At 36.5% G+C, this 15,406-nt stretch overlaps 1 protein-coding gene across 1 annotated transcript in view; it reads left to right on the plus strand.

Moving 5' to 3' along the window:
- LOC125910388 (protein unc-13 homolog C) overlaps positions 1-15,406 on the plus strand; it is a 339,112-nt gene that overhangs the window by 209,760 nt on the left and 113,946 nt on the right. The window contains exons 14-16 of the mRNA XM_049614136.1: positions 3,620-3,716; positions 4,367-4,510; positions 10,835-10,912. Coding sequence (XP_049470093.1) covers positions 3,620-3,716; positions 4,367-4,510; positions 10,835-10,912 — 319 coding nt within the window. The remainder of the gene's footprint in view (positions 1-3,619; positions 3,717-4,366; positions 4,511-10,834; positions 10,913-15,406) is intronic.

Genomic DNA, 15,406 nt, shown 5'->3' on the forward strand with positions numbered 1-15,406 from the left:
AAAAAATTAAATAGGCCCATAAGTTTTAAAATTTGAATCCATAGTTTAAAATCACACAACAAAAACTCCAGGTGCAGGAGGCTCCAAATGGAATTCTTCCAACTATTTAAAGAAGAATGTCACCACTCTTACACAAACTCTTCCAGAAAAGGCAGGAAAACTTCTCAAATAATTTGTTGAGTTCAGCATATTTTCACCTACTAAAACTTATTGAAAATACGACATATAATTAAAGAACAATTTCTCTCTGAGCATACATTTAAAAAATAAATAAATAGCATAGCCAATAGAATGCAGTAGTTTATAAAAAGACTAATATAGCATGACCAAGAAGTATTTATTCCTGAAATACAAGATCAGTTTCACATTTTAAAAGTAATGAATGCAATTCACCACATTTAAGGAATGAAAGAGAAAATCCCTACAGTCCTTACACTGGATACAAAATAATAATTTAATAAAATACAAGACCGGTTTATTATAAAATTCTCCTAGAAGTTAAAAATAGAAGGGAACTATCTTAATATAATAAAGACACACTCTTTCAAAAGAGAAACGACTATACAAACATTGTGCCTGTTTTTCAATTGAAATGTAGTCGACAAACAGGAGTACAACGTACTTGTTCAACATTATATACATTACAAATTGATCACCATATATCTAGCTGCTATCTGTCACCATGCAAAATTGTTACAATATTATTATGTTTCCTATACAGTATATTGTATTTCCATGTGTTACTTAGTTTATAACTGAAAGTTTGTACCTCTCAATCCCCTTCCTCTATTTCACACATCCTTCCCCTTTCCTCACTTCTGGCAACTGCAAGATTGTTCTCTGTATCAGTGAATTGATTTCTCTTTTGCATGTTGGTTTGGTGTTTTTATATTTCACACATAAGTGAAATCATATGGCGTCTGTGTTTTTTCATCTAACTTATTTCACTTGGTATTACACCCTCTGGGGGTGTTGTTACAAGTGGCAAGATTTCATTTTTTTATTATGGCTGATAATATTCCATTATATATCTGTACCATATCTTTATCTGTTCATTTATCCATGGACACTTAGGTTGCTTCCATATCTGGTCTCCTGTGGTGTGGCTGACTGTGAGGTCTGACTGGCTATGAGGTCTGGCTACTACTGTCACAGGTGCTCTATTGCATTGGCATGCGCCCAAACCGAGGCAGCATTGCTTGAGGGAACCCCAGTGCTGGCCACCATGTGTGGTAGGGCAGGAGGTTGCTTGGAAGGGGCCCCACAACTGGTTGAAGTCTCCTGCCATATGTGGCAGTGTAGGAAACCACTTGGGAGGAGAGCCAGGCCAGGGCAGGGGATTAGGCGGGGATTCTGCAGGGTGGGGCACTGGGTGCAGTAGATAGAGAGTGTCAGAAAAGGTGCCCACCAGGGCTAGGTCAACTAAATAGAAGAGAAGTGAAAAGGAAATGGTGTCCGCCAGGCTTCTCTTCCCAGAGAATATTCCAACAGATCCTCACTCTTCTGTCACATGCTGTAAAATTAGTCAATGAAACTCCTTCACAGGTAGCCCAGGTGCTTTTCAAAGTGCTGCCTCTGTGCTGGGACTCAAAGTAAGTGAGATTGAGTGCATGTCCTTTAAGAGTAGAGTTTCCATTTTCTGTTGCTCTCTGGCTTTTCTGGATATAAGCCCTGCTGGTTTCCAAAGACATATTATGGGTGCTCCTTTTCCTGGTGAGGTTGTCTGGGCTATGGAGCCTAATGTGGGTCTCAGACCCCTTATTCCTCAGGGAGGGACAGTTACAGTATCCCTTCCTCTTGTGGGTCATTACACTGACAGGCATCAGTCCTGACTAGACCACCTCTCCACCTGTCTTAGCTGTCTCCTTGTGGCTAACAGATAATATCTGTTCTGTTATTCCTCACTTCATTCTCTGAGATAGTTGTATACATAATTATAGATTTTGGTGTGCCTGTGAGAGGACAAAAGCTCAGGATCTTCCTACTCTGTCATCTTGATCCCCTTCCTCTCCAAACATTATGCTTATTGACAATATTTTGCAAGTTTCCCCCTGAGATAAAAAAAATGACACTGAGAGCTGATAACATCACCTTTATTTAACATTGTACTAAAAGTGCTATATAATACAATAAGACAAGAAAGAAATAGAAAAAATAGAATGATTCCAAAAGCATATATTAATGCTGTCAATATCTGTGTATGACATAATTGTGCATCTAGAAAACCCAAAAGAAACTACAGGGTAACTAATAGAATTAAAAAGAGAATAAGTCTATGTAAAAGTTAATTAAGTTTCTATATAATACCCACAGGCAATTAAAAAATTACATATAAACCTTACCATTTAAATATCATTAAAATCATGAGAAACAAATGGTGATGAAAGATGTGCAAGCCTTCTACTTCTAGAAGGTGTTACTTAGAGACATGTTACTAAGAGACATTTAAGATGAACTTAATAATATACACAATGTTCCTAAAAGGTGTATTACTGTACAGATAGTAATTCTCCCCCCATTGACTTATAGACTTATTGACTTAATGCAATCCCATTAAAACTTTCAGCAGAGGGGCGCCTGGGTGGCTCAGTCGGTTAAGCGTCCGACTTCAGCTCAGGTCACGATCTCGCGGTCCGTGAGTTCAAGCCCCGCGTCGGGCTCTGGGCTGATGGCCCAGAGCCTGGAGCCTACTTCCGATTCTGTGTCTCCCTCTCTCTCTGCACCTCCCCCGTTCATACTCTGTCTCTCTCTCTGTCTCCAAAATAAATAAACGTTAAAAAAAAATAAAAAAAAAATTCAGCAGATATTTTTGTGCAAATTGACAAATTCAATCAAAAAATGAGTACAGAAATACAAAGGATTAGGAATAGCCAAGATAATCTTGAAGACGAAGGAAGAAAAAAAAAAAAAACCTTGAGAGCTGCACTATTAGTTATGAAGACTTAATCAAAAGATACAGCTATTAAATGAAGTGGTGTTAGTGTATGACAAAATAGACCAATAGGACAAAGTAGTCTAGAGACAAACCCACATATGCCATTACCTGATATGCACCAATGATGCCAATTAAAGGCAGCAGGGAGAAGGATTATCTTCTAAAATAAAAGATGCTTTGTACTTGCACCTCCACATGGAAAAACGAACTTTGAAACTTTGACCATTCACAAAACCCAACTTCGGATGGATTACAGATCACAAGTCAGAGGTGAGCACCTAGGATAAGTTACAGGAAAATAAATAATCAGTATGGGCGGAAGCCCAACACTAAAGTACTAAAAAGGGAGAGAATGGCATAATAGGGGACACAGCACACATGATTGACATTTTATAAAATTTTGAATTATAAAGGGAATTGTAGGGTGGGGAGTGGGAACTAAGCTTATTTTAAAAACCATGGGAAGAGCTAAGAAAGAGATAGACAATGAAAGTAGATAAACAGGGATGTATGTGTTTGGTGACATAAAGCTAAAGGTCTCTAGGAAACAGAACTACAAAAAAGGGAATGAAAAGAGATTTTAGGTCCTGAATTACTCTCATGTAAGGAAAGAGCAGTATTCACTATTAATTATGTGCAAATGACATCTTTTATGGTATGTAACATTATTATTTTTTTTTTTAGGTGGTTTGAGCCTTTTGTCATGCAGTGGCTAGATGAAAATGAAGATGTATCAATGGAGTTTCTTCATGGAGCACTAGGAAGAGACAAAAAAGATGGAGTAAGTTTAAATTAGTTTAAGATTACTTTTTGTCAATACTCTTTCACACTATTCACTTTTAACATAACGGGGATTGTTAGGCTCATTGTTATTAATTAATTTTATTTTAATCCTCTAATGACCAAACTAAATGTAAAACACAACTTTTAAGGGCTGCTAGAAACTCTAGGGAATTGTTTAAATTAAAAAAAAAAATTACCCTTTTGCTTCCAGGATTCCTTTACCTCTTGAATTGATCTGGGTCTACAAGTTCACCAAGCTTAAACAAAACTTCCTGGTCCTGAAAGCTTTCCAGGATTTCAAGATTAGGAGGAGACACCCTCCAAATCCCTCCGGAACAACTTAAAAGTCTTGAGCCACAATAGGCTTGCTAACCCATCTTTGTATCTATGGGGAATGAGAGAACTAGTCCCTCAATGTAGAAATGGAAAAACCAATTAATAGGAGCCTGTCTCTAATATTAGTTCTAATACTTTTCCAGGAAAGGAGATGAATGATTTTGAAATGGGTAAGCATTTTATTAAATGGGAAATGAAGGCATATGAGATGAAGGTACATGGTATAGGAGATTCACTTATTTACGTGATTTGACTCTTTCCACAGTCCCTCTAATGTGCTTATTGGAATGGTATCGCCTTCTCTCCCTTCAGTTCCAGCAGACGTCTGATCATGCCCTCTTCTCTTGTTCTGTGGTTGATGTCTTTGCTCAGCTTAACCAGAGCTTTGAGATTATTAAGAAACTGGAGTGCCCTAATCCTGAAGCATTATCTCACTTAATGAGAAGATTTGCAAAGGTGGGTTAAATGGAGTGCATCCTTTCTTTTCTGAGATGGTGGCATTTATTATTTTCTCACCTAGAATTTGACAAATGCTATTGTTGTTTGTAGTATTACTCTTCCTTGACACCACTACCCCAATTGAATTTCTAATTCTAGTACCAATAGGTTCTGTTTCCAGGCTTGTCATCTGACTTTCTTTCTGCCCTTTTTGTTTATTAAATATAAATTTATCATCTTTAAAAATCTGTTATTCACATTAGTGATTCAGTTGTTCGTACCATTGAGGGAACTACTATGGATGGCAAAATTATTCCAGATATGGTGCTTCTTAGCTGAAAATAAGCCTTGGCATTTCATATTTAAATTGCAAGTATTTTTAACGGACCCTATACTACAATGAAAAGTCCATAAGACTTGGAGTCATGAAAACAGAGTTCTCATTTCAAATCAACCAATAACTGTGGTATGAGTCTGAGCCATTCATTCCATTTTTATGAAATGTAGTTTTCTTAGTTGACAGATTGATTTTGATCAGATTACATACTCTTAACATTTCTTTCTCCTCATATATATAAAAACAAATATACAGCTTTGACATGTTAAAAAATAAAGGAAGGCCAAAACTCAGTTAAATTATATAATATTTAAGATGTATTAATTTGTAAGGGCTGCCATAATTAAATACCACAGAATCATGGCTTAAGAAGAGAAACATTATTTTTTTACAGTTCTGGAGGCTAGAGGTCTGACTGAGATCAAGGTATCAGCAGATTTAGTTTCTTCTGAAGCTTCTCTCCTTGGCTCAGGGATGTCAGCCTTCTTAATGGGTCCTCATGTGATCCTTCTTCTGTGCACATGCACCCCTGGTGTTTATTTGTGTACCCAAATTTGCTTTTCTTATAAAGACACTAGCTAGTTTTCTCAGGTAGGCACTTCAAGGGGCCCTCGGATCATCCCAGAGAGGTGCCTTTGAACTGCTAGAAACAGTTACTGTTCTGTTCAAGTCTTGATGCCAAGGTTGAGGGCTGGTTGAGAAGAGGGCTCAGAGGAGGCTGGCTGGAGTTTGGTCAAGGAAAGAGTCTTTGTCACCTCTGTCATTCTGTGATTGGGATTCTAGCCTGAGAGATCCCAAAGAAGAGAGAACATAGGACTCATAGAGAGCTGATGGAACTAGAATTAGAAGCTTAGATCCTCATTGTAAGAAGTCTTGAAGAATAGGCAAAGTGGCCAAACTTCTTTTAGTAGAAAGTAGGAACTGTGAGATATATAGGTAGGTAGGTAGGTAGGTAGGTAGATAGATAGATGCAAGAAAGAAAGGAAGGAAGGAACGAGAAAGAGAAGAAGAAAGGATGGAAGGAAGGAAGGAAAGAAAATGAGATGCCAGTGAAGACTTTTAGGTAGATAAACTGTCAGCCTAAACTGTATTACATTATTTGTGTCCCATCAAGTATTTTGAACTCTAGTCTTCATCTGTTAATTAGGTAGGCTAAAGTAATCTCCTGCTTTTAACGATAATAGCTAAAAATCATTTCTCTTGATCATCTCTAGAGGAAACTGTTGGTAGCAGCTGATTTCAACCTCCCAGCGTGGTAAAATCTGCAGTAAACTCTGCGGGAGAATTACTCTAAAAAAATTCTCTAAGAAAGTCCTTTCTCGATGAACAGCTGCATTTTGGGTGCCTGCCAAGAGAAGAATGAAAGGGGGTCATTAGGGATACTGTAGAAAAAAGTGTGTCACATGCTATTCTTGGAACTCTGTGGGACTTGTGGAAGAAGGGTCATTTGAGAGTTTAATAATCTCAGAGCTAATATGTTTAGTAACATGCTATTGTAATTGTGCACTCTATGAGAAAGGTAACTAGGATTCACCCTCAGAGTGGTCATGTAGCAGGTTATGTAAGCCGGAAGCATGTAAGTATCGAGAGCAGAATGAAAGCTCCACTAGGGGTCAAGGCCTTGGGCCTCAGACCACCCTCTGCTCCTTGGTAGTTTTGACCTTTCTGCAGCTGTGAAGCTGCACCCAGCCGTGTTTAGACTGCCCAACGTATAAGCAAGTGGGCTGGAGGAAAGTATAAAGAAGTGGGAGATTACAAAGAGAGTTATGTTAGAATCACACACAGGAAAACACATTCTCTGAAGTGAGGAGAAAAGAATTAGGCTCCATGTGTCACTGAGGAAATGTGAGGGTTTTTTTGGCACAATAAAAAAAAAATTTACATAACTAAAATTTGCTCAATCCATGTAAATTCAATACTACCCAATTATTATCATGAGGAAATAATGTGAGAAAATAAACCTTTTCTGGGAAAGTAGAAATGGGTAATTTCATTGAAAAATAAATTCTATTTTGTTGGAATGATTTTTAAAAATCATAAAATTGAAAACTGGGACTTTATGGTTAATATAATTAGGTATTTCACAGCCATGTCAGACTATTAGAATTGGTGTTCTTTCATTACATGTGACCAGTGGTCTTAAAAACCCTATGCTTCTTAGAATTAGGATCCTTGTGTCAGAATATTGAAATCATATTCTTTTCCTGAAACTTACATTGATTTAAACCTCCCAGAGAAAAGACATCAAAAATGATAACAGCAAACGTTTGGGAAGACTGAGCATTCTAAAATGGGATTTAAAGGAATTATTTGTTCTTATGAAAGCATATGTAAAACTGAATATACCAAAGAGATGCTTCACATTTCATAGCTCTGATGACAGGCAAAGAGTGCATGTGGGCAGTGAACATTTCTATGGCTATATTGCTGCTCTTGGTAAATATGAGCAGTTTAATTAAAACAAGAGATATGAAGCAATGATATCTTCATTACTAAAAACAAACCAACGAATGTTGACTTTTGGCTATGATTCTGGCTGGTTTTTGTTTTTCTTTTTGTTTTTATTGAGTTTCCAGGGACTAGGGACACTATGGTGAATGAGACACACGTATTCCTTGTTCTTGGGGAATGTAATCCTAATTTTCAAACTTACTGATAATAATTAATTGACCATCACTATGTACTTATCACTTTACATATTTTGTCTTGCTTATTCTTCACTACAACCCCATGACACAGATACTCTTAGTTTTCCTAATAATTCCAGTGATGAAACAAGCTTAGAAAGTTTCAGTAACTCAAACAAGGCACCCACCTAGAAATGGTATGGATAAAGTGCTTGTAACCACTGAGCATTACTACCTCCACAATCTGGTATCATCACAAATCAATCGATAAGTCAGAAAGCAGCAACTTACCATTTATTTTCAACCTTTGAGCCAAACCTAGGCAACTCTCTGGATTCTATCTTACACTGCATGCATTAAAATACAGTGCTGTAAATCACTGAAGTGACATTTCTGATGTCACTTACTAGATAGCATACTTCTTATCCTCAATGCATTGTTCTAATCCTGAATGTTCCATAACTAAAGTGGGGCTGAAAAGATGGATTTTGAACCAGGGCTCTTATCTTACTGATTGCAAGAGTAATACCCTAGATGGACCTACTGGTGGTGTTGACAGGATATTTAGCCCATTTCAAGAGCATGCCATTAGCTCAGGAGATCATAATGACTTTGGGTAATTGATCACTATCTCACTTAGGAATACCAGTAGCTGCATGTCAAATGAGAGCAGATTGCAGATGGGAGATATTTGGATAATCCTGTCTGATCCTTTAAATGTAGAGAATCCCTAGCTTCATTGCCACAATCCTATTAGAATTTCATTTTATTTCATCTGGAGCTCTTTGAATGGCAATTCCTTTACTGCATCCATAAGAGAATCATCTACACCTCGTGACTCTGTCTTCATATAAACTGTATTTTATTATAGAACAGAATGGAAACAGCTTCTGTTAGACTCTTGCCTCTCTCTCTCTCTCTGCTGTCCCCATTTCTGAGGCCGCAAGAGTCCCATAAAGATAAAATCCTGAACTAAATTCACACAGTCAGAAGGAAGTTCTGTCTTCCAGGCTTTGCTAGGTACACCTTCCATCAACAGGTTCTCTCTGAAGAGTTCACCTACACCCTACTCTACGTTAGTTAGGACTGTGGTTTTCAAACTTTAGCCTGCAGCAGAATCACCTTGGAGGCTTATTAACAAACACCGGAATTGCTGATTCAGTAGACCTGGAGTAGTACCAGAGAACTGGCACTTCTAGCAAGCTCCTAGGCAAAGCTTGTGATACAGCTGGAGATGTGTCTTAGGAAGGTATGTCTCATGCAACTGCTTACTAGTATTAAACAATTAATACCTGATAAGGTTTTATTTTGTTGAATAAATTAGAATGAAATTTAAGTTGCCTCTAAAATGTACATGAAGCCTGTCCTTCAGGTATACTTTGTACATTAGTAAAGAAGTAGATATTGTTAGAGCCAGTGTATCTACAACTCCTATGGGCACAAGGCCCTACACCATATACTACATGGCTGAGCTCTTGGCTACAAGTGAGCTACAAGGCCCACAGCTCCTTCTCATTTGCTAACCACTGGTGTCTGTAGGTTAGTAGATACAAGATCCTAGGATCAGTTGTCCCCAAGTGGGAATTCAACAGACTAGGGCTTTCCTGTAAAGAAGAGTCAAATGTCAGACCATGGGGGATACCTTGAGAATAATCTGAATTGAATATCTGGATTCCCCTCTCCAAACTTTATCTGGAGCAAGTTATAGTCTCTGAGTTGCAACAAGATCCTCAATTCAGACTTTGCTTTGTTTTTATATCGCAGTGAAATGATTCTTAGTGCTTGTACAATCATTAGAACCTGCAAATTGAAAACAGTGTTCGTATGTACAAGAGAATTAGTACTTTTTAGGTAAGTCCCAAAGTCATTTTCAGCATTATATATAGAGTAAAATTTGAACAGCTGCATTTGGAAGATGCCTCAGTCTGATCAGCCATCTGTTTTCCTAGATCTATTGGTCTCCCACTTCGTAAGATTTTATATTTTCCAAGACCAACTGTCTATTTAAATTGACACTTATTATCAACATGCTTTGTACTTCCACAAAATATCAGTTTTATTTCTGCATGTTTCCCCTAATTTCAGGTTTTCACTATGGTCTTAGACGTCTGTAAAACAAGTTCATAGTTCCATTTGAATTCAGGTTTATAGATTAAGGAGTTGAGTTGAAGGAGAGATGTTTAGGGTGTTTCCTGAGTTATTTTGAGCCATGCAAAGAAAATTCAGATTAATATATTGCACAAAAAAGAAAAGCTGTCCTTTTCTATAAGAAGAGATAGTATATATCTATAATTATTATTGCATTCTCTCCTAAGAAAATCATGTCCACATTTGGCTTAGGATAATTCAAGCTATGTGAGTAAAAGTAGGATACAAATGCATCAATATATCTTTGAGTAACTGAAATAAAATTTAACAAAATGTGTTTGTTTTTCCTTATTTTTGCATAATTAGTGGAAGCAGAGGGCATCCTTAAGCTGAGAAACATTTATTAAATGGAGAAGGAAAATGTGGAATTAGGATGAAGAGGACAGAAAGAAGGCAAAAATGGGACATTTTTTAGAAAATAATTTGTCAATAAATAATTTAGTAAATTAAGTTAAATGTATTGAAATAGTGTGATACAACAAAAGCTGAAGTTTTAGGTTTCCATAGGTGGTCTTTGATATTAGTAAGGCTCCTTATAGAAAATTACTGAAAATATCCATTGCTAAGTGACTTGCACAGGAATGCTCTGATCCCACTTATAATTGTAGAAGGTATTTAGGAACATGGTAGAAAGTTGAGAAAATGACCAGCACAGAGACTTTGGGCATGGTATATGTATGTGTGATAAGAGTGAGAGGGGTGCAGGAACTAGAAACCATGAGGAAGGAGTCAAAGCATAAGGCAGGTTGTTTGGGGCCTAAGGGGAGGAGTGTTATTGTCATTAAGTAATAAGCATCCAATCATAGAGGAGGTTGTCACAAAATCGTATATCTTTGGAGTATTTAGTTAAGTTACAAATAAAGAATTTTATGGGGCACCTGGCTGGCTCAGTCAGTGGAGCATGTGACTCTTGGTCTCGGGTCATGAGTTTGAGCCCCACAATGGGTATAGAGAGATTACTTAAAAATAAAATCTTTAAGAAAAAAGAATTTTATGCTAGAGAGATTATATTACAATTGAATTAATTCATGTGGATTATCTTTCACAGGTACTCAGAAATACCACAAATTCTCATCTAAACGTAAAAGTTTGAGATGCTTCTTTTGGCAAGGGCATAGATTTAATCACTGCTTATGGCCCCCTTGTAGCTGAAAAAGAAAAGTTGGCCTGATTAGCAGTAAACTGGGTAGTGTGTGCATAACTGGATACATTTTACAATTTTTTCCCCAGACTATCAATAAAGTACTGCTTCAGTATGCTGCGATTGTATCAAGTGATTTCAGTTCATACTGCGATAAGGAAAATGTGGTAAGTAAAACCCTGCCTTCATGTTATCCTGTTGAGATGTACTTTTTTAAACTAATAAGTAAGCAGGAGAAATTCCTGTTTTCTTTCTGTTTTCAAGGATAATAGGGAATAAGGGATCTCTAGAAACAGTTTGAAAACTTCTCTAGGAGTCCTGAACTGGTTACATTACAGAATCAGAGAAAGGTTAAGAGCATCTCAAGGTCAGCCAACTTGTGGTTTTCCATGATCGTGAGGAACAAGATTCACATAAACAATTAAAAACCCACATAATCATAAAACATTAAACTAGGAATTAAAAAGTTGTTTAGATCGACACAAATAGAGTGGTTTGGCCTCCAGTACCAAAGTGAGTATAATTTATCTTTTGGTTTTCAAATAAATTGAGAAAGATAGTTAAAGTAAGAAATGATTCTGATTTCTACTCCAAGTTATTAACTTAGCCTTTTATTTTTTGGATGATTGAGAAAATCTTTATAAATTCAAACCAGCAATGCACCTTAATAAAAAGCACAAAGGGAAGTAAGATAAACTAAAGTGATTTAGAGAATAATCTGTGTTTATTCTATGGTGGAAGGTGAAATCTTTCCTATTCACCATATGTAATATTAGGAGAAATATATTGGCAACATTATAGGAATTTTTTTGAACACTGAAAAAATATATTACAAAAGTTAGTACTAGATTTTTAAAGAGGAAAACCAGCCCCCCCCCCCTTAAAAAATTAGTTCCCACTATCAGGCAAACCTAAAATAGAATTCCCATTGAAACCTCATTGATCTCTGACAGCTCATTAATATGTCAGTCTTAATGGTTCTTGAGGGTCCCAGAAGATACTTCTTTCTCTTAAATTTTTATGCTGCCTAGAAATTTTATGAAAATTCCCAGATATCCAGCAGTGATTTCTAACTGCCATTGATTATAAATACTCTAATAGGCAAGATATTGATTTACTCAAGGCATATATTTATAATTAAATTTATAATGCATTTGAAATATATTATGATGAAAATCAAAAACAATGCCAGGTAATTTCAGAAAAAAATTCTGATTATATTAGGATAGCCAGTTGAACATTTTGAAAGGTAGCTATGAATTACCAAGGATAATTCTTGTCATTCAGAAAAGAAAATTAGCCTTAAGGACTCCTGCAGACTTTCACTGTATTATGAGGTAACATTCTATAGTATATTTTATTTTTAAAAACATTGGAGAAAAAAATCATAAATCAATGTTTATTATTACTTGTATTTTGTCTGTATATTTTATACTTTTCAAAATCAAGTATTTATAAAGAAAGAGAATAAATACTCTTGCAAATATTACAGCACAAGAACTTTTTTCCTCAATGCTTTTCTTTCCTAGTTCCTGGTATCTTAATAAGTCTTAGACTCTCATTCAAATGCCAAACATCATTTTCGCTTTTCCGTGAAAGAACGGCAATTACCTGCTTAGTTATGCTTTCAGCTGAGATAAATTGAAGAGGTTCCTTTGTACATTTATGCATGTACATAGAACTATTATAGGTTTCTTTCAATATCAAGAACATCAAAAGTTGTTTCTCCCCCCCCCCCCCAGTATATTTATGCCCATATACCTATTTCTTCTGCAAATTGACCTAGAAACTTTTAAAGAGGGACATCCAGGAGCACCTCAGTGGCTTAGTTGAGTGTCTGACTCTTCATTTTTGTTCAGGTCATGATCCCAGGGTCTTGGAATCCAGCCCCGTGTCAGGCTCAGCACTGAGCATGGAGACTGCTTAAGATTCTCTCAATCTCTCTCTCTCTCTCTCCCTCTGCCCTCTTCCCTGCTTGCACTCTCTCTCTCTCTCTCTAAAAAAAAAAAAAATAGAGACATCCTTTAAGAGATAACCATAACATGCTTTCCCAGGGGTCAGAATTAAAGATGATAGTTAAAATGTTAGAATGTTAGATAGTTAAAATGACAGAATAATTTTTTCTAAATTTTTTTAAGTTAGAACTTTGTTTTAAATTGAAAATGGATCACAAGTTTTTTTAATCTGTTGTCCCTGTACTCCAAAATACAGCAACACAACATATATAAATCAGAATTACTTTATTTTGAATATTTTTGAAAATATTTTTCAGCTCAGAAACACCCTTTAAGTGATGTAGAAATGGCCATAGTCCCAACATAACTAACTTTCATATTCACTGTAGTTAAGGTTCCTAACTTTGTTCTAGATTTAGATATGACGAAATGCATTATGATATTTTTAGGGGAAAAGCCAAATTATATACAAATAAAAAGATTACAGCTTGAACATAGGTTCTTTTATCTAACTAAACTCATCAACAAATGATACCTCTGAATTGGGTTAATGTTCCCTTTCCTGTACATGTTAGCTGTTTTGTTTTGTTTTCAGTGACCATGGAGGTGCTTAAAATAAAAGCTGTTTCCAGATTAGCTGTAAGTTAGATTCAGGTCTCAGTAGTGATTTGGTAAATTGATTCAATAAAATTGATAATTGGACATTTCAAAGTCAGAGAAAGTTTAATGAAAGAGGAGAGTCTCATATTTATTTTTATCTCTCTCTGAATAACTGAATCTTTTTTTTTTAATGTAGCCTTACCTGACGCCAATAGCAATCCATGCTAAGTGAGCACACAGTCCATTTTGTTTCTTAGTTGTTCTTTTCCATTGGAAATGGTCATATAAAAAGGCTTGGAGGTTGGTTTGTGCTCATACAACTATTACTAAAGTACTGTTATATGTGCCAAAAAAGATAAGCTTGAATGCCAATATCAAATAATCATAGAAGAGACCACCTAGTTAACTTAGACCCATGGGGAGCAGGGTGATACAACCTTTTACCCATCTACTCTTCCTGCTTCTCAATAAGAGTCATGGTCTTTTTTTTTTTTTTTTTGACCTTCATTTCCTCCCTGGTAAGATGGCCAGATTCAAGCCAAATCTTCCCCTCTGCAATTAAAAAAAAAAAAAAAAAATGAAAGAAAGGAAGGGAAAAGAAAAGAAAAAAAGAAAATCCCAATGACTCTGGCCCTAAGTGGAGATTCAGTTTGTTGCCTTAGGGTCAAGATGCTGAATCCCTGAAAAATTTTGACTATGCATGTAGTGGAAAGGATAAGCCTAGATCAAGTGGCTCTCAGTCACATCTGGGGATCAGAATCATTGGTGGAACATTGTGGTTCAGCTTACTGAACAGAATCTATGGCACATGGATCTCAAATATCTGTGTTAGAGACATACAATACTTATGTGACCAGAATCAAGGGAAGAGAATCAAAGTTTAAAATTGTTTTCATAAATTGAAGTTAGAATGTGGTCACTTTAAGAATCAAGTAGAAAGTTTTTCAAAGGTCAGTAATGTGGTTACAGCGTTAATAAAATCTTTCCACTGAGGAGTGCTAACACCTCTCTGATGTCCTGTAAGTCCTTTATATGCGTCTAATTCTTTATTGGCTCATTTCCCAGCAACTTGGAAGATATATCCACTTTCTTTTCTTTCACTGTTTTCCTCCCCCCAGTCAACTGGCTTTTCAGAATCAGTATGCGACAAATATTAAATTATTCTATAACTATTCTGAATTCTATTTTCCAATTATAAATTAACTCCTATTATTCTAAGGCCACATCTAGTCCTGTCACAGAGCCCTCCATCTTTGTGTTATTGTTATATTTCTGCCTGCCTGGAAACATGGAGTCAAAAACATTTTTAAACATATATTCTTTGTAAGTCTCTGTGCGGTACTTTGGGAGTAAGAAAAAGCAGAGGACACAGCAGCATGTACGGTGCATTTAAGGTCAGTGGGTGAGACAGTGAAAAGCAATATAAAGTTAAATAAAACAAATGTCAAGTGAGTGACAACAGGATATAGCGTGGGAAAGAGAAAGCTCAAATCTGGAATGATGGATATGATTCAAATAGGCAAAGAGGTGAAACTGAAGAGGCCACTTGCTAAGCCAAGTTGGAGTCTGGAAAGCACAGGTGTTTTGGGGGGAAAAGCTGCTTAGAGGGGAAAGTTACCTGCGGTAGACAGAGATGGGAAGGAAAACCTAATTTGGAGCCAGATAACTAAAGGCCTTGAATACCAATGTGTGGACTTTGTCTATAGCCAAAGAGAATCTATTAAAGGTGTCTTTTTTTTTCTTTTTCGCCCTTGGATTTTTTTTTAAACTTTTTTTTAACGTTTATTTTTGAGACAGACAGAGCATGAACGGGGGAGGGTCAGAGAGAGGGAGACACAGAATCTGAAACAGGCTCCAGGCTCTGAGCTGTCAGCACAGAGCCCGAAGCGGGGCTCATACTCACGGACCGAGAGATCATGACCTGAGCCGAAGTTGGCCACTTAACCGGCTGAGCCACCCAGGCGCCCCTCCCCCTTGGATTTTTAAAATTCAGATGGTGATTTTGTTTTTTAAATGGCGAAATAATGGAAACGTTAAACTGATATCTTTTCTTTTTTTTTAGAGTGTCAGAATTTAAGAATAAGGTGTTTTTTAATTATTTATTTC

The sequence above is a fragment of the Panthera uncia genome (assembly GCF_023721935.1).
Source record: "Panthera uncia isolate 11264 chromosome B3 unlocalized genomic scaffold, Puncia_PCG_1.0 HiC_scaffold_1, whole genome shotgun sequence".
In the NCBI taxonomy this organism is placed as follows: domain Eukaryota; kingdom Metazoa; phylum Chordata; class Mammalia; order Carnivora; family Felidae; genus Panthera; species Panthera uncia.